General features: G+C 52.7%; 5 protein-coding genes and 1 non-coding gene across 6 annotated transcripts; 4 read left to right on the plus strand and 2 right to left on the minus strand.

Annotated features, from left to right (window-relative positions):
* Positions 1–37: 37 nt before the first annotated feature.
* Positions 38–1,413, minus strand: IDI1 (isopentenyl-diphosphate delta-isomerase idi1). Its single transcript, XM_062914142.1, has 3 exons — positions 1,070–1,413; positions 630–968; positions 38–559 (listed from the first exon to the last, which is right to left on the minus strand). Exons 1-3 carry the CDS (start codon positions 1,266–1,268, stop codon positions 327–329), a joined length of 771 nt encoding a protein of 256 aa, XP_062762776.1. The 5' UTR covers positions 1,269–1,413; the 3' UTR covers positions 38–326.
* A 244-nt stretch (positions 1,414–1,657) lies between these two features.
* QC763_603010 (uncharacterized protein) lies at positions 1,658–4,835 on the minus strand. The gene is made up of 2 exons (XM_062914141.1): positions 2,135–4,835; positions 1,658–2,080 (listed from the first exon to the last, which is right to left on the minus strand). The coding sequence occupies exons 1-2, from the start codon at positions 4,018–4,020 to the stop codon at positions 1,993–1,995; spliced, it is 1,974 nt and encodes a 657-aa protein (XP_062762777.1). The 5' UTR covers positions 4,021–4,835; the 3' UTR covers positions 1,658–1,992.
* Positions 4,836–4,957: 122 nt separating this feature from the next.
* Positions 4,958–8,569, plus strand: QC763_603000 (uncharacterized protein). The gene is made up of 2 exons (XM_062914140.1): positions 4,958–5,184; positions 5,245–8,569. The coding sequence occupies exons 1-2, from the start codon at positions 5,028–5,030 to the stop codon at positions 8,490–8,492; spliced, it is 3,405 nt and encodes a 1,134-aa protein (XP_062762778.1). The 5' UTR covers positions 4,958–5,027; the 3' UTR covers positions 8,493–8,569.
* Positions 8,570–8,885: 316 nt separating this feature from the next.
* QC763_602990 (uncharacterized protein) lies at positions 8,886–13,343 on the plus strand. The gene is made up of 3 exons (XM_062914139.1): positions 8,886–9,732; positions 9,799–9,929; positions 10,048–13,343. The coding sequence occupies exons 1-3, from the start codon at positions 9,629–9,631 to the stop codon at positions 12,378–12,380; spliced, it is 2,568 nt and encodes an 855-aa protein (XP_062762779.1). The 5' UTR covers positions 8,886–9,628; the 3' UTR covers positions 12,381–13,343.
* A 60-nt stretch (positions 13,344–13,403) lies between these two features.
* Positions 13,404–13,477, plus strand: QC763_0092180. Its single transcript has one exon. It is a non-coding gene; the product is annotated as a tRNA-Val (tRNA).
* A 470-nt stretch (positions 13,478–13,947) lies between these two features.
* On the plus strand, positions 13,948–17,517 carry QC763_602970 (uncharacterized protein). The gene is made up of 2 exons (XM_062914138.1): positions 13,948–17,043; positions 17,100–17,517. The coding sequence occupies exons 1-2, from the start codon at positions 14,395–14,397 to the stop codon at positions 17,355–17,357; spliced, it is 2,907 nt and encodes a 968-aa protein (XP_062762780.1). The 5' UTR covers positions 13,948–14,394; the 3' UTR covers positions 17,358–17,517.
* Positions 17,518–19,224: the final 1,707 nt, after the last annotated feature.

The raw sequence follows: 19,224 nt of genomic DNA on the forward strand, positions 1-19,224 counted from the left end.
GGAGCACCAATGTTCTGTACACCCCGTTGCCGAATCTACAGGAAAATAGTTCTTCTGATTATTATTTTGGTAGAAACCCCCCACCCTAGCCTCCCCAAAGCAATTGCTCTGCGATTAAGTAACACTACCAGTGTTGTGTATGCAAGGTGCTGAAAAAGGAAGCAAGCGGCTCTCTGCCCGGCTTTATAAGTCACCGGTCCAAACAAAGCAGAGAGCGGATATCTTAGGCATAAAAAGCGGAAACCAATCGGACGGCCAACGTCTCGAAAAACTGCACTTTTCTTTTGCTGTATTTTGCTGTGTAATCCCAATTCCGATCCCGTCCACTACATGCGGCGGATCTCCTGCTCGTTCTTGTACTTGTCGAGCCCGGTGTCCAAGTTCGCCCACCACTCAAACAACATCGAGTTGCAGATCAGCTTGAACCAAGGCGTGAACTTTAGGGATGGATCCTCAAAGAGCTGCTTCAGCTTCTCGGCAGAGACATACTGTACGTCCTTGACCTCGTTCGGGCTGGGGTTAAGATCGACATTGGCCTTGATGAAGAGAATGTAGTCGACTAAAGTGGTACCTCATGGTTAGCACATTGGCACGACAGCGCGGGGCGGCTGTACATCATTGCTACTCACTCTCGTGCTCGCCCCATTTCCCGTCGCTTGGCGCCTTGTAGTGAATGCGTGTCAGGAAGTGAAAGTCCTCCAGGGGGACCTGCTCCTTCTTGATGCCCAATTCGTGGTCCAACTTCCGTCGCGCAGCATTCTTGACGCCCAAAACAGAGTCCTCCAGGTTGGACCCGGTCTCGCTCGCCATGTGCAGCGGGTGCGAGCAGCAGGTATTGGTCCACATGTCCGGGAAGGTAATCTTCTCGGAGGCACGCTGTTGAAGAAGCAGCTCGTTCTTGTCGTTGAATAGGAAGACGGAGAAGGCGCGGTGCAAGAGTCCCTTGTCGATGTTCGTCATGAGGTGGCCTGGTTGCGCGTGGTGTTCCTGGTCAGTACAACATGAACCCCGCGCATAACAACCCCTCCCCCCTTTCCTAGCTGCTTCTTGTATTATGGTGACAACTCACAGAGCTTCTTGCTGGCAGTTCCGATCGGCATATCATTCTCGTCTGTCACGATGCAGACCTCGTCCATCAAGCGGATCTGCTCCTCATCGTGGCCTTCGAGCGCCTCGCCGCTGGTGTCGATATCGGGGAACAGGCTAAGGATGGTCTCGGCTGTGATGGGGACGCTGCGCGTCTGGGTCTCGATGGTGGTGACAGACATGGTGGGCGGTATAGATGAAGTGGGTGAGGTTAGGAGCGCGTCACGGGTGGTAGACAGAGGGTTTGGGCGCAAGTTATATTGGAAGGAATTAAGGTTCCTCAACAAGTCCACGATAAGGGTCAACACAGCTGCAATTTAAAGTGGGTGCCCTGAACCCTTCTGCTTTATTGCCCGGGTAATCGCCGGGCCCCGGCCCAGCAGCCTGGCACGAGGGGCAAATCGCGGGGACCGCCAGAACCCTTCAAAGAACACCCTTGCCACCCGAAGGGTGCACCCGCCACTTACACCCAAAGAGGAAGATACACAAGCTTTGCATCGAATGTCATTGTGCCCATCATGTGAGGGCGGTGAAATGTTTTTAATGAAACTCGTCACCAAACCCAAAAAAATCATCTTGGTTTTTGGTGGAAGTAAATATTGTGTACGTAACCATTAGGTACTAACCGGCATGGCCCGGCGGTTGATGCCCCTTTTTACCCCTATTCTCCAACTTCACCCGAGCCCCAAGTTTGGGCATATATCTACTTATGCTTGCCTCACATCCCTTTGTAAATTACGCTGAAACAAGCGTTATGTGTATTTTTTCCCAAACCATCGCAATAGTCAACCCATTCATAGTTGTTTCATAGCCTATTCATTCTGCCATTCTTGTGATGTCGTCATATGTTTCATCAGCCCGATTTTCTCCTCTTTTCTTCCAAATCTTTTTCTTGGATTTCTATCATCAGCCGGCGTTGTTTCTGTTCTCAGCCTCTTTGGCTGCCTGATCCCAATCAGATGCCCAGATAAACGCATATTCAACCAACGACACGCTAAACAGGAATATTAGCAATCGCATCATCAAAGCTGGTTCAAGGAGAACTCACAGGCCTAGGCCAATCGTGACGCCGATCCAGAGGCCAGTCAACTTCCAGTCCAGGCCAAAGCCCAAGCCAAAGGAGATGGGCAGCGCCACGACATAATAACAGACCAAGTTGGCGTATCCTCCAAATTCTTGCTTGCCAATACCACGCAGCAGCCCATGAGAGACAGCAGCCATGCCATCCAAGACCTGCATCAGCGCACAAACAGGAAGGACCTTCGCAACCAAGTTGATGACATCCTCATCGTCAGTAAAAAGCCGCGGGATTTGATACCGAAACACCGTCAGCATCGTCAGGTTAAACACCCCCACGAGAAAGCCTCCAAATACAGTCACCTTGGCCGAAGTCTTCGCAGCGTCCACCAACTTAGCCCCCACCAAATTCGCAACCCTCGTCGAGCCCGCAATCGACAACGGAAACGGAATCTGAAAAGTTGTCGAAGTAATAGTAACCAACACACTCTGCGCCGCCAGCGTCGTCACCCCAATCCTCCCACACAACAGCGTCAAAATCTCAAAAGCGAACCACTCCGCCACAACCATAATCATCCCCGGCAACGCCAACCTAATCATCGGTCCCCAATTCCTCAAGGCCCCCTTCTTAAACCCTCCCCACGCCTCCTTCCCCTCCACCTTCCACACATATAGCCCCAGCAACAACGGCAACAAATTCTGCGTAATAGCCACCGCCATCGGAGCGCCCTTAAACCCCCAACCCAGCTTCCACACAAACAAAAAGTTCAACAGAACATTCACCGGCGCCGCCACAAGCAGCACATACGTAGTAGCATGAAACAGTCCCTGGGCCAAGACAAACCGTTTCCCTGCTTCAAATATAGCATACGCCGGCGCACCCAACACAATCGTCCTGAGATAGATCCCCGCAAACGCCGCGCTTGCCTCTTCAATTCCCAGTTTGATCAATATCTCCTCCGACTTCCACCACACCCCCATCACCGGCACGAGCACCAACATCAAAAAGTACACCATCCTCTGCATCTGCAGCCCCACTAGGGTCTTGTGCCCGGACCCAAACGCCTGCGCACAGAGGGTATCCAGACTCGTGGCCAGACCCTGGATAGGAGCGTAGCAGGTGATGTTTGCTGTCATGGTAGCCAATGTCACTGCTCCCAACTCGACAGTTCCTAGTCTTGCAACAGCAAAGATGGACGTTACTGTCAAGGAGTACTGCAACAAAAAGGTGACAATCAGTGATTTGGAATAACCAGCAATAGTTTTCGCCTCCCGCTGCCAGGTGGTGCGGATTTGTCCTGCCGCCACAGCAGCTTCCCATTGCTCGTTGAGATTTTCCGGGGCATCTGATGGATGACGAGAGGTGCTTCCCAGCAAGGGAGCCCGCTCATCCGGACCGATGATGATGCGAGGTGCTTCCTCATCACTGGACGGAAGAGGGACCTTGGTGCTGAAGAGTCGTTTGTACAACCGGGAGAACTGGCCGGCGATGCCTTTTGGTGGTGGCTCATGGTGGTGTTTAGGCGGAAGAATATGATTGTCCCTCAGCAAAGACCGTTCAGCATCACGGCTGCGGGCTTGCTCAGTGCGGGTGAGTAAGGCGGGATCATCATGTCCCAAGGGAAGAGCAAGAGCTGGGCGGGTAGTCCCAAAGGCTATCCCGCTTGGCCGGCGGTACAGAGTTGGTCCTTGGATGGCATCGTCTTCTCCATGGTCAGATCCGTCAACTGCTTCTGTGTCGACGGGTATGTCTTCGTCATCGGAGAAAGCTGCAAGGTCTCGTGCCAGGACTTCTTGGGCAAGAGGCGAAGTGGAGAGGAAGGAGTTTGCTAAGGATGCGTGGCGGTCATGGTGGCTGCTGGGGATGGAAGATTCTTTTCTTGCTAAAATTGGCTGACTTCTTGGACTTGAAGGCATTTTGATGACCTTTTTTACAGAAGTATTTTATGTGTGTTGAAAGTGTTCAAGGTAAGTCCGCCACCGGAGAGAGCTTGACGGCTCGGCCTGTTCGGATGAGGCAAGCCGGACCGGACCCTGTGTTGGTAAAAGACGGGACGATGAACCGAATGCGACGCAGAACCCAGAGAGTATTTTTGACGTTGCAGGTTGAGCTGCAATGCAATGCACGACGTTCGGTTTATCGAAGAGGTGTTCAAGGCAAGTGCATGAGAGTGAAGGTGAGAAGTCATGAGTCAACTCGAGGAGGGAGGTCCCCCTCTCTTGTGTAGGAACTGACTGGGCCCTTGGAGGGGTGTGACTGCACAGCACCCTGGCAAAGGTTTAGGTAAAGATTGACCGTTGTTTCGGAACCCGTACATAGAGAGGATTAGTGCATGCTGCCGATAACCGGCATTACTATGAAGCATCATCGTAACCCCCCGCTTCGAGAGGTAGGTGAGAAAAGTGGTTGGTGGCTGGGCGATTGATTGTGGAGGACCGAAGGTGCGAATCGTAGAAAGATCTCACAGATGCGGTCATCCAAGCTGTCGTGCGAGGCCCCTGCAGGTCGTTGAGCTGATTGTTCAAAAACTTGGGTTCGTGCCACGATACGGGTTAGGGTTGTGGCGCAAAGTCGTTCTGAATAGTTCGCTTAATTCTGTCCGCGTATGAAGCCAAGTAGAAAACCAAGATATCAAGTGAGAAACATATCAGATTAGGTATCTTTGAGCTTCATCGAGTAATTTAATTGTGTGTACTTTTAAGTTGGGTAGTTGGCTTCCTATCAATAGAATGGGGAACAGAAAGCTTGGTCTTATCTGACTTGAGCTAGTGATCTTATCGCCCGGCTAGTTCACGATTGGAAAGCGGTGACTTGGTGCAGAATAGCGAATTTCCCAGAAAGTTACCCAAGCAACGCTGTTTTGCGACAACATACCCGAATTCTTGTCGCATAGTTCATTCGACATTGGATTCGTTTGCGCAGAATGGGGAAACGATTCTCTTATGGCGGCGATGCTGTCGGTGGTCCGAGAAAAAGAGCCAAGGTGGTTCATGAAGCACCGACGTCCGAGGAAGTCCACGCCAACAGACAGTTGAGGCAACTCCTGGTATTCGACCAGGACCCAGCGCGGTTAAGACATGGTTTGTACCTTCCGTTTCCAGTGTTGGCAGGTCAATTGTGCGGCTAACTTGAAATTCTAGGTCTTCAATCGCTCAAACTCTACCTTGACGAACTCCTCAGCACAGATGGCGGCATAAAGAGCGAACGCGCCAAAATTCTCCGAGATTATTTGGATTCAGAGAAACCCGCCGAAGATGGGGAGAACCCGGTCTACCTGCCAGATATTATGCACACATGGAGTCATGCCGGTCAAACCAACAACGACAATCTCATGTCCGCTGTTCCCGTGGTGCTCGTCCTGCTCCTGAGGCTGCTCTCCCAGTCGCTTGAGACCGTCCCATACGGGCTTGGAATTTGCAGAACACTGTTGATCAAAGAATTTCAACAGCTGATCAGTCGGAATTTAACCGCTGACAAGGGGAAATCCTTTGTCATCTCTCCCACACTTCGCTTGTTGAGGGAGGCGGTCAGCTTCGATGGAGGGGCGATTGCAAGACCCCTTTTCAGGGCGAGGGCGACCATGTTAAAATCATTGGCCCGCAATATGGGTATCGTCCACATGGGAGAGGACAAGGAAGACACCAAGCGACCTTCGGCTCGCACCAATGCTATTCAATTCTTTCTCGCCGCAATCAAATACCTTCACCCAGAGGCGAAGAAGGAATTGCTCTCCCAAAGAGACATCGTCTCTGCGCTAACCAGGGACGTCAAGCAGGATCCTCCATATATGCTCAAGGAGCTACTCGTTGGGCTGAAAAATCACATTATTATGGACGATAAGGTTCCCCGCGAGGCCAAGTCAAACCTGCTCAACACCTCGACCCTTGTTCGATTATCGGCGCTTTACCAGTATCGCCTCGATTCCCCAGCGGAAGACGAGCCCTCGATAGCTGATATGGCCCACGAACTATTATTAGCTGTGTGCACAAACCCAGCTTGTGGCGTCTTGAGACAGGACGCTGGATTCTACCCGCGGGAGATAGACCCAAACACGACAATACCAAGGGCGGAGCTCGACGACTTGGGCCTGGAAGCGGTTGGGTGGATGAACAAGTTCAAGACGGAAGTGCCTATTCGAAACTACACGCTCTCGAACTTTCTACCAAATCTGCGCCCTTGGTCAAGCGTCAAACAAAGCGAACTCATCACCTCTATCTTCAAGGTGGCACCGGAACTAGTGGCCAACTACTTCATCAACAACAAATCTTTCACCTTTGAACCGAAGCTTTCTGCCACATGGATTGGTTACGCGGCGTTTTTGTTCAATACCGTCATTCTCCCAATACCAGAGAATCTGTGCCGCGGTCCAAACGTCCCCGAGCTGCCCCCACCTACGTCAATTGTTCTGGACAACGTCCTCCCCCTTCCTCTGAACCAAAAGGCCCTCGTCCGCTGCCTAGAACACAAATCAAATATGATCAAGTTCTTTGCCACGAGGATCCTGGTAGTGGCCATAGAGAAGCTTGATGCTGTCATCACAATCTACCAGGACCCTTCTCACACCAATAAGTCGATATGGAACGAAGCCGCTCGAAGGCTGGTGGACGAGTTTTGCCAGCGCGCCCCTGGCATTCGCTATATGATTACTGCATGCCAAAAAATCCCCACAGAGGATCTACTCCACCGCGAAGCGGCAAGTCGGCTGCTACGTCTATGCTATGAGGTGCTGCCTCAAGCTACGCTGAGTGCCAAATTGGATGTTTCCGCCCATCTAGACGCTGTTCTGGGCCGCATCTCCAACCAAGAACTGGAGGATCCGCGTGACTTTGCCCTCAGGCTGAAAGAACTTGAAAGTCTTCTGGCTATTGCTGGGTACTCTCCTGGCATGCGGTGGTTCGGGGCTTCGAAGGGAGCCACTTTGTCACCTTTCACTCAGTTGCTGAAGATCTGCGTTGAGGCCCCAAAGGGTGTTTCGCTGGAGGCGATGAAGCAGGTTTTGAACTTTGTGGCCGTCGAACAACAGCTCGTTCCAGGTCATGCCGGACACCCTGGCTTGCTTCCGTTGATTGAAGCCCTTCAGTCTTGTTCCAAGTACGCCTCTCAGGCATGGCCGTTCTTGGATAACTGCTTAACGCAATGCGCCAGCAAATCGGTGAAGTATGTCGAAATGCTGCAAGATATTGCACAAGAGACTGCCGAGTCCACTAGTCAAAACATCGATGGGCTACTCGTGAGCCCCATCATTCTTGCTATCCGGGACCAACTTCCCCACGCCTCTAAGAATGGAGGGGAAGAGGTGCTCAAGGCTCTTGGCCGAATTTTGCCTAGCTATCTGGGGCTGTCAGTCACTGTTGGTGAGAGCAGGCCGATGCTCAGCTCGATCTTTTTCAAGATGGTGAGTGACCTCCCAGATCCCAAGGGCAAGCTTGCCAAGGCAGGCGTTCCTGAGAGGCTTGAATTTCAGCACAATTCTTGGTCATCTTCGAAACCAAAATCCGAGAAGAAGGCAGTGGATACACAGGATGCGGCCACACTCGAAACGAACATCGATCAAGAAACCTTGGAGGGCGTGCTGCATGTCCCCGATAGTTTGGAAGCAGAAAACTCAGCTTTGATGAAGTGGGCAAACAAGACAGCAGATGAACTTGTCGACGAAGGTTATGCGACCTCATTGATTGCATTGCTGGCATCTGAATATGCCAGTATCCGTAAAGAGGCGCTTGTCAGTATTCTCAAGGTGGCAGACAAGATCAAACAATCACAGTATGAAGAGAAGGAGCAAGTTTGGCTGCTTTTGTCTGAGCTCGCGGAAACGGCCAAAGACAATATCAACAACGGACCTCTGCCCAGCACAATAGTCGCGTTTGCCAGCCACGCCTTGCATATCGTACGCGACCCGCTCCATGGCCTTTACCCCAGGGTCAACATTTTCTTGACTCGAGGACCATACTGGAGTCTGGACAAGCTGCCTCTGGTGGATGAGATCCTGACCGAGGAGCCCAACGTCGGCGATGCCTTTTATACCCAGATAAGTTGGCTGTTGACGTACCTCATCGACGGGTTACGTTCAGCTTCTGACCTGGAGCTTTACCACAAAAAGCGTAGCCGGGGACCAATCTTGGAGAGAATCCTTGCTCTAGCGGTCAACCCATACATGAGGCTACCACTACGCACCCAGGTGTTGAGATTACTCTACCGGGCTAGTAGTATCGAGGGTGGCAGTACTACGCTCACGACGAGATTCAGCGTGATGAGCTGGTTGGAGGAACGACGGTCCGCGTGCGCTGATTCCAGTGAAGCTGCAGTCTATGATGGCCTGCGTAGGAGGATATGGGAGACGTGTGACCAGCAAAGGGTTACAGAATGGAGTAAGAACGGGCTGCCTTGAGCATTTAATTGAATAATTGTAGAGCATGTACGAGACAATACCAAGATACCAAGTCATTTTGAAGATTACCAGCGGAAGCTCGAGTACTGTTCTCAAAGGAAGTTGGGGGGCCTGTGATTTGTTGAATGAAAGGGTTGTGGCTGCCTTGACAGCTGCAACAGGGAGTTCCCATCTTGGGACACAAGGACTCCCCCACATTTGCATCATGGTCCCTTTGATGCCTTGCGCGGGAGCTGAAATTGTTGGGCTAGGAATTGATATGACCAAGTGAATGGTCTTGTGAAAGACATGATTGGTGAGGCAAGTCTACTGTAAGGGAAAGTGAAAGGCAGCTCTTATCGATAAGGATATCTCGCCAGTGAGGTGTTTGATTCAGGCTTCGAAACAAGAGACAACGACCCCGCCACCTGCTCCCCAGCAACTACTTCCATCTCTGCCATTGCATTGCACCGAAAAATCAAACCCTGCGAAAAACGGCGGAGTGTGAGTTGAATATCCACATCCACACGTAGTCGGTAGCACTGTCCACCGGGCCACTGCTTGTCGCACCGCCACTGCCCGTTCTACCGTACCTAGTGCCCAAAAGCCAGTCGCCTGAGACCCTCTCTCCTTCCAGAACGAACCCCGTTTATCATTGATTTGCTCGACCGCACACCCACACCCACACCTCACCCACACCACACCGCAGCACACATCCGCAAACAAGAATCTAAGAGCCCAAAATCACCGCGCTTCCACCGACCGTCCTACCTCGACATCACATCCAATCCCCCATCCGCCGAACCTCGAGCAACAAGTTCCCTTCCCATCGCCCCGTAGACCTGCCTTTTCTGCACCGCTCCACACCTTGTCACCTCGCCCGCAATTCACCTGCCAACACAGCCGACTCCTGATCAGTCTCGGGTGCTGGGATAACCTCCTCCGGTGAGGACCGCCATCAATCACTGCGCTGCCATCAATCGAGCGCTTGGTTTCACATTCGATAACTCTCGAGCCTCTATATTCTAACCAAACAAGCGTCAACCAAATACTCCTCTGCGGACGTCTGGTCGACATCATTCGGCCACGCCTGCCACAATCTCCATAGCCAGGAGCGCCCAACGACCCTTTCATGGTTGCTGCTTAATTTAACCACGATGGCTCAAAGATACTCTTACACCGAGGAGCACCTCCTCTTCTTGCGCCAATCTCCGCTATGTGTCAAGCCACCGGGCCTTCCACCCGCTGAAGAGTGGATGGGGTATGCGACGAAGGCCCAATTTCAGATCATACATACAGGTTTGGCTAACCCCTCTATTTTCTCCAGTCCACCTCCCGAAACATTCCGCAATCAGCCCGGAAAGGTCAACGATGCTCGCAAAGGCGGCGACAGTCTGTTGCTGGGTCAGGAAAACCGGCGTCCGACGTTGGATCGCAATGCTAGCCGAACTTCAGGATGTATGGATTACCCCTTTCCCCCCCCTCCCCCCCCCCCAAACTGCGTTGGAGAGAGTGCATGGCGCCCAGCATCAGCCTAACAATTCATCACCAATCTTTGCTAATTCGACAAAAATAGTTGCTGATGACTTGATTCTCGGCCCCCCGCGCAATGCCTTCGCATCTGCAACCGCAATCCGCGGCGCCCGGAGCGGCGATGCGGATAAAGGATCGAAGGATCTAGACAGACCGGACCGAACCGATCGCTTCAACTTCCGTAATCGTACCAACGACGCGGACTCAACCGGTGACCGACTCGGTCGGGATAATCATAATCGAGACGGCAAAGATGGCCGGAACAACAATGGTTTCCGGCGACGTGGAGACCAGGACCAGGATACCGAGGGCTGGAGTACCGTGAAGCCTCGCAAGAGCTTCGGCGCCGAAGGAGCCGAACGCTTTCAGGGACGTATGGGTGGCGCTGGTACCGACCGCTTCCCAGCTCGCGACGACCGCCGGACTAGGGACCGTGAAGACCAGGATGGGGGAAACCGCCGTACCTTCCGCCCACGTGATCAAGAAGACGAGGACCCCGAAACACCACGGAGGAATGGACTTACCAGAGGCAAGACCGACCTATGGTTCAGCAAGGACAGCGGGACCGCCACTGCCACCGAGGCCTCGACAGGACAGAAGCATATCGAAAGAAAGAGCTGGAGAGACCGTGCCCCTCCAGAGGAAAGGCCTGCGGAAAGACACAATGACCGCCAGGACAGAAACTTTGAAAGGCGCTGGGATCGCCAACAGAAGGTTGAGAACGACCCGGAGTGGATGGCCGAGCCTGCGGAAGAACCTTCTCAGGGCCGCACCGCGGACGATTTCCGCAAGTTCATGGAAGCTATGAAGAGCGGACCCAAGTCGGATGAGAAGCCCGCTTCGATAGCTCTTGACAAGCCTTCAACTGACTCCTTTTTCGAACTGGAGCCCAAGGTGCTCTCAGCACCCGCCGTTGAGAATAGACCCGATAAGTTTTTTGAGGCTTTTGGAGGTACAGGCCTTGATGCAGGCGCGCCCGCTGCCGAAGCCAAGGACGCGGCCAGGCCCAAGGGAGCGAAGCCATCACGGTTCTTGTCATTCCTGGCGCAGCAGGAGAATGGCCAGCCCAAAGCTGAACCACCCACTCCGGCACCAACCGCATCTGCTGGCGATGGGAAACCGCCATCGGGCGAGGCCGACAAGCTTGCTTTCCAGCAGCTTATAGAGAAGCTCCATAGCAGTCGTCTGGGAGGCTCAGGCAGCCCTACCCCAAATGGACCTCCACCCCCTGGCCCTCCCCGAGATGCCCCTGGAGGACTGTACAATTTGATGCCACAGAAGAGCAATGTGGCATCTCCAGAACCATTTCAACAGTACGGAAATGACAGGCGTGATGATCCCCGCTTCCGTCCTCCACCACAGCTGTCTCCCTATGAGATGATGACATCTCGCATGGGTCTGCCGGGTCCATCTCATTCCCCGCCAGTCAGTCGGCCGGAGCATGCCTTACAGGAACTCCTTTCTCAGCGCCAGAGTCAGTCCAATCCTCGCGGGCCTCAAACACCTGGCGTGGTCAATGAAAATACGGAATTCTTGATGCACCTGATGCAGGGCCACCGGCGCGCTGAACCAATGAGGCCTGAGCAACGACAGCCAGATCAGCATTTGCCCGAACAGCTCCTCGCCCGTATGCAACAACAGCAGCAATCCAGCAAGCAGGGGCCTCTTCCCGGAATGCCAGACCGTGAACACCTTGAATACCAGCGTGAGAGAAGCGCGTCCCAACGTCAGCAGCAACTTCGTGGACAGCCGGGACCACAAGGCTTCATGGATGAGAGTCAATTCCCCCCCGGAGATTTGAATACCCGCCCTCCGCAACAGCCGACACAGATCCTGCAGCGGCCGATGCCTCCTCCTGGCTTGGATCACCAAATGCATCCTTTCCATATGGGTGGCCCCTCGGGTGGTGCGGGCCCGGCGCCTCAGATGCAGCCACAACGGCCAATGATCCCACCTCCCGGGCTGCTCAACAGCGGTCCTCGGAATGCCAATGTCGGGCCCATGCCCGGAATGCAGTTCCCACCAAACTTCCCGCCCCCACATGGACCCCCAGGTCCCAGCAACTTCCCATCTGTACCGCTACCTCCACACATTGGCGGCCCCCCTCCTGGACCCCCTGAGGGCATGGCAGGACCTCCGAGGCAGATGCAACCGCCTCCGGGCTTCTTTGGCGGACCCCCGCCCCCGGGCTTCATGGGACCTCCCGGTATGGGATTCCCAGGCGGTCCCGGCGCGCCGGGCGGACCGGGCGGACCAGGCCCTGATGGTCTCGGGCCAAGTGTAATGGGCTATGGCGGGCTTCCCAGTCCCTTTGATAGGATGGAGCGGATGGACAGAAGGGGCATGATGCCTCCTCCGGGAAACTTCCGCGGCTAGAGGAATGACCGTGAAGGAAATCCGGACCAGCGCGTGCAAATGGCCTTGGAGCATATTATGCAGGTGCGGGAACACGGGGAACGAGTTCGTGAAGAGCACAGAAGGGAACATGGGCGGCCTCATCTTTAGCAAGCCTTCCGAGGCTCTAAAACAACGGAGGTTAGCCTGAAGAAAGCAGAGACAGTTGGGGGCGTTAGATGACAATGTCACGAATTGGAAGGAGGTGAGGCGTATCTTGACCGCCCACGTCTACAAGCGTGCTGCCTACCTCGACGAACAGCTGGCGACTGTTATAAGATGGGTTATCTTTTAATTGTGTACGGGCATTGCCTACTCCCAAGAAAAGCGGGCAATTTTGGAACAGCAGACGGTGGTGGTGGCATAGTTCTTAAGAAAAAGGTTTTGTCGATAATGGCATAACATCAGGGGTAGGGACGGAAGGAGTGTCTGGTGGTGATTTTACCTAGGCAAGGAATGAGATGATAGGAGTATGGGACAGAGGTTGGTGAACGATTAACCACTGATCTGTCGTGATTTTTGGGCCTCTTTTCTTTCTTTGTGAAGTCTAGTACTATTACGTTTTCTGTTTGGTGTGGATGTTGTCTGAACGGTGTGCTGTGTGGTTTAGCAGTATGTAGTAGTTGTTTGATTGGTATCTCCTACTTTGAGATAGCGCGAGGCTAAGGGAAGCGAGGGGGGGTTGAAAGTGTAGGGCTATGTTTTCTGTGAGGGGGTTTAAAAGGTGAAGGGCGAGCAAGGAGGAGCGTTGAAATGATGAACTAGCAGCGTTGCTGTTGTGACTTGTGTTGCTGAGGGGGGAATCAAGCGAGTAATGAAGATGAAAAAGAATTTACAGTGAGCCGGGGAACATTGTGAAATCTTTGTGGCATAGTGATATGGAACCTGTGTTGTTGCTTTTTCCAAGATGGCACTTTTATAAAGAAGACTACAAAATGAAGCGAGAAGTACAAAAGAGAAGTGTGCTGCTGTGAGGAAACAGCAGCATGGAAAAAGATATGGTTTTGATTTCGTCCAGGCTCGAACTGGAGACCTTCAGTGTGTTAGACTGACGTGATAACCAACTACACCACGAAACCATTGGTTGTTGTCAAAAATAAGTGGTGGAAGATTGGTACATGTGGAAGAGTTTGCGGTGGGGGCGTGATGGGTGGAGAAAAGTGGGAGGCGATGAGACGATGGATAAAGAAATCCGGGGATGTTCGTGGAAGGTGTTTGAAGAGGTAGCCTTGGGCTGTTGGAAAGATTCAAGTCCAGAGAGAAGGTGCTGGTCTCTTTTGGGTGGCTATTGGGCACCTTGAGGTCTTGCCGTTGATGAGGCAAGCGGCAAAGCGGCAAATGACCTGTGGCACCATGGAGCACTTCACTCAAGACGCCGTCTCAAATGTGATCACGATGCAGTCAACTGCAATAAACATCATGCCCATGGGAGAATTGAACAAGTCAAAGAAATAGAAATCCCCAGAATCCCCAGCTCGGGATGGCGGAAAGGCGTGTAAGTGGCCAGCCAGTCTCGGCAATTGGGCCCCCGGCCCAAGAAATCGCCAATCAGTGAGCTGGTCCCGCACCTGGGCGACATCGCGCCTGTTGCCTCGGCATGTGCTTGCTGGGTTCGCCGACACCAACCACTCGCAATCTACTTGTCGAACGCCTCTGCTTTCTCTGCGGTTCTACGACTGCAACATTAAAGAACCAGGGCGCGTTTCTGGTATATTTTCAACAAACCTCTCCGCTGCAGTGTTTAACTTTCGGGCTTTGAGTGGCAGATGGTGATAGTAACGTCATCAATCGTCGATTCAACGCATCACTGAAGAAACAAATAACATCCATTGACCTAGCAACCCAAACGACAAAGACATCATTGAATAAACGTTTATTTCCAACGGACCCGATTCAGTATAATACCTCCTTTCGCACGCCGTGATTCCGAACCAACAACCTCTTCTCTACCGATAAACAGCAACAAAACCTTACCGGGCTCCATCAACAACAAACCATGCCCCGCCCAACCCAAACCATAACCCTTCCCATCCTCCCCCTCCCCCCAGGCGCGGTTCTTCTCCCGGGAGTAATCCAACGAATCTCCGTCTCCTCCCTCCGCCCCGACGTCGCCTCCCTCCTCGCAGCAGTCTACACGCGCGCCGCGGCCGCCTCCACCTCGTCCAGCAAATCCGGCCCCAGCGGAAGAATAGACACCATCCCCATCGCCTGCCTCCCCCTGTCCTCCCCCCTGATCAACTACAAGGGTCAACAGCTCCTCCTCCAGAAAGAAGACTCTCCATCTACACCACCCCCGAAAATCGACCCCTCCAAAGCCACCAAGAACGACCTCTTCCCCTACGGCGTCGACGCCAAAATCACGGGTATCGAAGGTCGTGGAACGGGGGAGTTTACCCTCCTAGTCGAGGGCATCTGCCGCGTAAAGCTAGAAAAAGCCTGGACCAACACCGAAAGAGGCTTTCTCGAGGGCAGGGTAATCGACCTCGTCGATGATGCAACCGAGCTTGAAAAGGGCGGGGTGGTGCTCCAGGAATTGTTTAACCACCTCAAAATGCTGAGTCGGGAGTTGGTTGCGATTCTTAGGTTGACTGCCATGTTGCCGAGATCTGGTCAGCAGGGTTTGTCGCCTTTGTTGGCTAGGAGACTGGATCTCTTTATTACACGGCAGAAGCAGCCGGGGGCGTTGGCGGACTTTATGGCGAACATTGTGGAGGCTAGTTACGAGGAGAAGTTGATGGTGCTGGCGGCGGTGGAGGTGAAGGTGAGGGTGCAGAGGGTGATTGATTTGTTGGATAGGCAGGTGAATGGGTTGAAGAGGGGGATTAAAATTACGGCTATTAGCACGACGGGGAGTGGGATGTTTCCGTTTTTAGATAAGGGGAAGGAGGAGGAGGAGAGGGAGAGGTTTAGGAGGGGGGGGACGATTGTGCCGGTTAAGGGGGGGTTGCCTGGGGTGGGGGGGTTGCCGGGAATGTTTTCAGGGGGGCAGCAACCAAAGGGGATGATTGGAGGAGGGGGGCAGGATGGGGAGGATCAGGAACCGAATGAGATTGAGGAGTTGGCCAAGAGGCTGGAGGCTGCGAAGCTTTCGCCTGAGGGGGCTAAGGTGGCGGAGAGGGAATTGAAGAGGCTGAAAAAGATCCATCCCGCGCAGGCTGAGTACGCTGTTACGCGGACATATCTGGAGACGCTGGCGGAGATTCCGTGGACGGTTACGACTGATGATCGGCTGGGACCGCATACGCTGCCGAGGGCGAGGAAGCAGTTGGATGAGGATCATTATGGGTTGGAGAAGGTCAAGAAGAGGCTGTTGGAGTACTTGGCGGTGCTGAGGTTGAAGCAGAGTGTGAATGAGGAGGTTGACAAGGAAATCAAGAAGGTGGAGGAGGAGCTTGGGGCCGCTAGTGCCCACCGTGACACCAAGGAGGCGGAGGAAGCGGCCGAGAAGGCTGCTGATGCAACTACTGCCCTGGAGGAGAAGATCAAGGCTAATAGTGCGAAGGTTGAGATTCTTCGCAGCAAGAGAATGGTTGATAAGTCTCCCATTCTTTTGCTTGTCGGCCCCCCAGGTGTAGGCAAGACCTCCCTTGCCCGCTCCGTCGCTACAGCCCTTGGCCGCAAGTTCCACCGCATCTCCCTCGGCGGTGTTCGCGATGAGGCGGAAATCCGCGGCCACAGAAGAACCTACGTCGCAGCCATGCCAGGTCTTATAGTACAGGGCCTCAAGAAAGTCGGCGTGGCGAACCCAGTCGTCCTGCTCGACGAAATCGACAAGATTGGCGGCTCCAACCACCACGGCGACCCCTCTGCTGCCATGCTGGAAGTTCTCGACCCGGAGCAGAACCACAACTTTGTCGATCACTACATCAACATCCCTATTGACTTGAGCAAGGTCATGTTCATTGCCACAGCCAACAGCCTGGATACCATCCCGGCACCGCTGCTGGACAGGATGGAGACGATTTACATTCCGGGGTACACCACGTTGGAGAAGAGGCATATTGCCATGCAGCATTTGGTACCGAAGCAGATTAGGGTCAACGGGCTGAGGGAGGAGCAGGTTGTTTTTACGGAGGAGGTGGTGGGGAGGATCATTGAGAGTTATACACGGGAGGCGGGGGTCAGAAATCTGGAAAGGGAGATTGGGTCGGTGTTGAGGGGGAAGGCGGTTGAGTACGCGGATGCGAAGGATGCGGGACACCCGGAGAAGTACAATCCTGTGCTGACGGTGGATGATCTTGAGCGATTCCTCGGCATTGAGAAGTTTGAGGAGGAGATTGCGGAGAAGACGAGCAGGCCGGGGATTGTCACGGGCTTAGTGGCGTATAGCTCGGGAGGAAATGGGAGCATCCTGTTTATCGAGGTGGCGGACATGCCGGGCAGTGGAAGGTTGCAGCTCACGGGTAAACTGGGGGATGTGCTGAAGGAGAGTGTGGAGGTGGCGCTTACGTGGGTGAAGGCGAATGCGTACGAGCTTGGCCTGACGCAGAACCCGGGGGAGGATATCATGAAGGGGAGGAGCATTCATGTGCATTGTCCTAGTGGAAGTATTCCCAAGGATGGGCCGAGCAGTGGGATTGCGCAGGCGGTGGCAATGGTTAGTTTGTTTAGTGGGAGGGCGGTGCCGCCTACTATGGCCATGACGGTATGTCTTTTCTTCTCTCATCTACTCTACGCAAGATGCTAACTTTCTCTGTCAAGGGCGAGATCTCCCTCCGTGGCCGCGTCACTGCCGTCGGTGGCATCAAGGAGAAACTTATTGGTGCGTTGAGGGCGGGAGTCAAGACTGTGTTGCTACCTGCGCAGAACAGGAAGGATGTGAAGGACTTGCCGCAGGAGGTGAAGGATGGGTTGGAGATTTTGCATGTGGAGCATATCTGGGAGGCGATACGGTTTGTCTGGCCTGATGCGGAGTGGCCGGTGGATAGGAAGGGTGTTGCTGTTCAGAGTCGGTTGTAAGAAAGGGGTGGTCATGATGATGGATGATGAGGCATGGCTATTATGGGTATATATGTGAGCGGAGTTTGTTTTTGTTTTGCTTTTGAGGGGAAAGGGGGAAGAGTAAGATAGCGTGTATTGGTATTGTAATTGAGATATTTTCATGGTTTTTATCACGAGGAGTTTCGAGGGCGTCAATGAGTGGAGATTATGATCATAGGTTGTGAGGTTCATTGATTATTGTCCACTTTTGATATCAGGGTTAAATGTTCTCATCACCAACCAGGGGTCGTAAAATTCCGGGTTATGTATGGCCTACGATCAGGGGCCGAGATTCAGGGGAAGGGTTGATTTAGACTAAAACAACAACAAACAGTTGGTTTCTCGAACCTCTCCCTCCCTCCACTTTCCAACGTGACATGGAACTGCTGTAGAAGACATGTCTGTACGTACCTACCTACCTTGACCTACATATGCATTACGCATCCTGTGGCGGCGTCGCATGCAATGCAATGTAATGTAATGTGGATGTATGGTACTAGGTTACTAGTTACTTAACTTTTTTGCTGCGGTATTATGTAGTGCAGACTGACACGACACACACACACACACACACACACACACACACACACACACACACACACACACACACACACACACACACACACACACACACACACACATACACACACACACACCTACACGGAGGAAGCGGCGGAAGAAGAAGCAAGCTGAACTTGCTAGGGGGAAGGTTAAGAGGAAGGGTGGTACTGCATTTTTTGCATGGATGGGATTTTGTTACACTGCTTGGGAGGTACCCTTGTCTTTTTCTCTCTGGACTTTTGGCATCCTGCTGGGCTGTGTGGTGATGTATAATTATAATACCTATTTGGGGCACTCACTGATGGTTGTAGTAGCGTGGGTTTTGGTTTCAAGGTTTGATGGTTAAGATTGGTATTTTAATAGCTCTGTTGATGTGAGATTCAGTCGGTGCAATACAAAGTCATAAAACGAAGGGAGCACGGAAACACGCGGATGGTCTGTGTACGATATATTAAATTCTTTTTTTTTGTGTATGTGTGTGTGTGCATGTTGTTTTTGTTACTTGCTTACCCAAGGTTGCAAAGGGTTACGGTTACCGGGAAAATGTCTCAGTTGTTGGTGCCAATGAAGGGGGAGGGATTTAGGGGTGGTTGGGGTGATGTGGTGTGATGACGAGGTCATGCTGTGGCGAGGCGGTGTATTGTAGTTAGGTAGCTGATTGTCAATATGTCAGTTTTGGGGATTGTTGGGGTTTTGGAAAGAGTGAGTATCTGTGTATGGTTGAGGGTTGTGAGGCAAGTTTCCTTATCTTTTGATGGGTTTGATAGTGCTGCTTAGATGGTAAAGATTGATTTGGATAGGGGCGTATGGGGATCGGTTTTGTATAGTGCAATGAGTGTTTTCGAACTACTTGTTTGCCTACACAAGGAAGTGTTTCAGAGTTCCACGTTGACAATGCATCATCTTCATGTGTCTATTTTGTCTGTTGACATGTTGTATTATCTGGTGCTTTGGTACCTATAACGCTTACAAGTAAAGCTTGTTGCCCTGGCGACTAACACAACTAACACTGAAATGTTGGTGCTTGAGCAACTCCCTTATTACCCTTGAATTAACCCATGAGATCTCCAGGCCACTTTATTTGAGACCTGGGAATAGACAAAAGAAGTAGATCGCTCGGGGATGTCAGGTAGGGCTCTTACAGGTGCCTACATGGCACGATCTTTCTTATCATGCGGTGATCACGGCCGTTGGCTCTGTAACTCATGGACACCAGTATGGGGGCTACATGTCAATTTCAGCGTTGTATACACGTTCTTTCTGCAAGCTCATGGCGTGCCATCAT

The sequence above is a fragment of the Podospora pseudopauciseta genome, chromosome 6 (genome assembly GCF_035222475.1).
Source record: "Podospora pseudopauciseta strain CBS 411.78 chromosome 6, whole genome shotgun sequence".
NCBI lineage: Eukaryota > Fungi > Ascomycota > Sordariomycetes > Sordariales > Podosporaceae > Podospora > Podospora pseudopauciseta.

What these genes read in the sequence shown, in the direction of transcription:
- QC763_602970 (XM_062914138.1), top strand. Translation starts at nt 14,395, where the DNA reads ATGCCCCGCCCAACCCAAACCATAACCCTTCCCATCCTCCCCCTCCCC. An exon ending in CGCCTACTATGGCCATGACG is followed by an intron (nt 17,044 to 17,099) that starts GTATGTCTTTTC and finishes TTCTCTGTCAAG; the next exon opens with GGCGAGATCTCCCTCCGTGG.
- QC763_603000 (XM_062914140.1), top strand. Translation starts at nt 5,028, where the DNA reads ATGGGGAAACGATTCTCTTATGGCGGCGATGCTGTCGGTGGTCCGAGA. An exon ending in CCCAGCGCGGTTAAGACATG is followed by an intron (nt 5,185 to 5,244) that starts GTTTGTACCTTC and finishes TTGAAATTCTAG; the next exon opens with GTCTTCAATCGCTCAAACTC.
- QC763_602990 (XM_062914139.1), top strand. Translation starts at nt 9,629, where the DNA reads ATGGCTCAAAGATACTCTTACACCGAGGAGCACCTCCTCTTCTTGCGC. An exon ending in CCCGCTGAAGAGTGGATGGG is followed by an intron (nt 9,733 to 9,798) that starts GTATGCGACGAA and finishes TATTTTCTCCAG; the next exon opens with TCCACCTCCCGAAACATTCC. An exon ending in TGCTAGCCGAACTTCAGGAT is followed by an intron (nt 9,930 to 10,047) that starts GTATGGATTACC and finishes CGACAAAAATAG; the next exon opens with TTGCTGATGACTTGATTCTC.
- IDI1 (XM_062914142.1), bottom strand. Translation starts at nt 1,268, where the DNA reads ATGTCTGTCACCACCATCGAGACCCAGACGCGCAGCGTCCCCATCACA. An exon ending in AACTGCCAGCAAGAAGCTCT is followed by an intron (nt 969 to 1,069) that starts GTGAGTTGTCAC and finishes ACGCGCAACCAG; the next exon opens with GCCACCTCATGACGAACATC. An exon ending in GAAATGGGGCGAGCACGAGA is followed by an intron (nt 560 to 629) that starts GTGAGTAGCAAT and finishes GTACCACTTTAG; the next exon opens with TCGACTACATTCTCTTCATC.
- QC763_603010 (XM_062914141.1), bottom strand. Translation starts at nt 4,020, where the DNA reads ATGCCTTCAAGTCCAAGAAGTCAGCCAATTTTAGCAAGAAAAGAATCT. An exon ending in GTCACGATTGGCCTAGGCCT is followed by an intron (nt 2,081 to 2,134) that starts GTGAGTTCTCCT and finishes ATTCCTGTTTAG; the next exon opens with CGTGTCGTTGGTTGAATATG.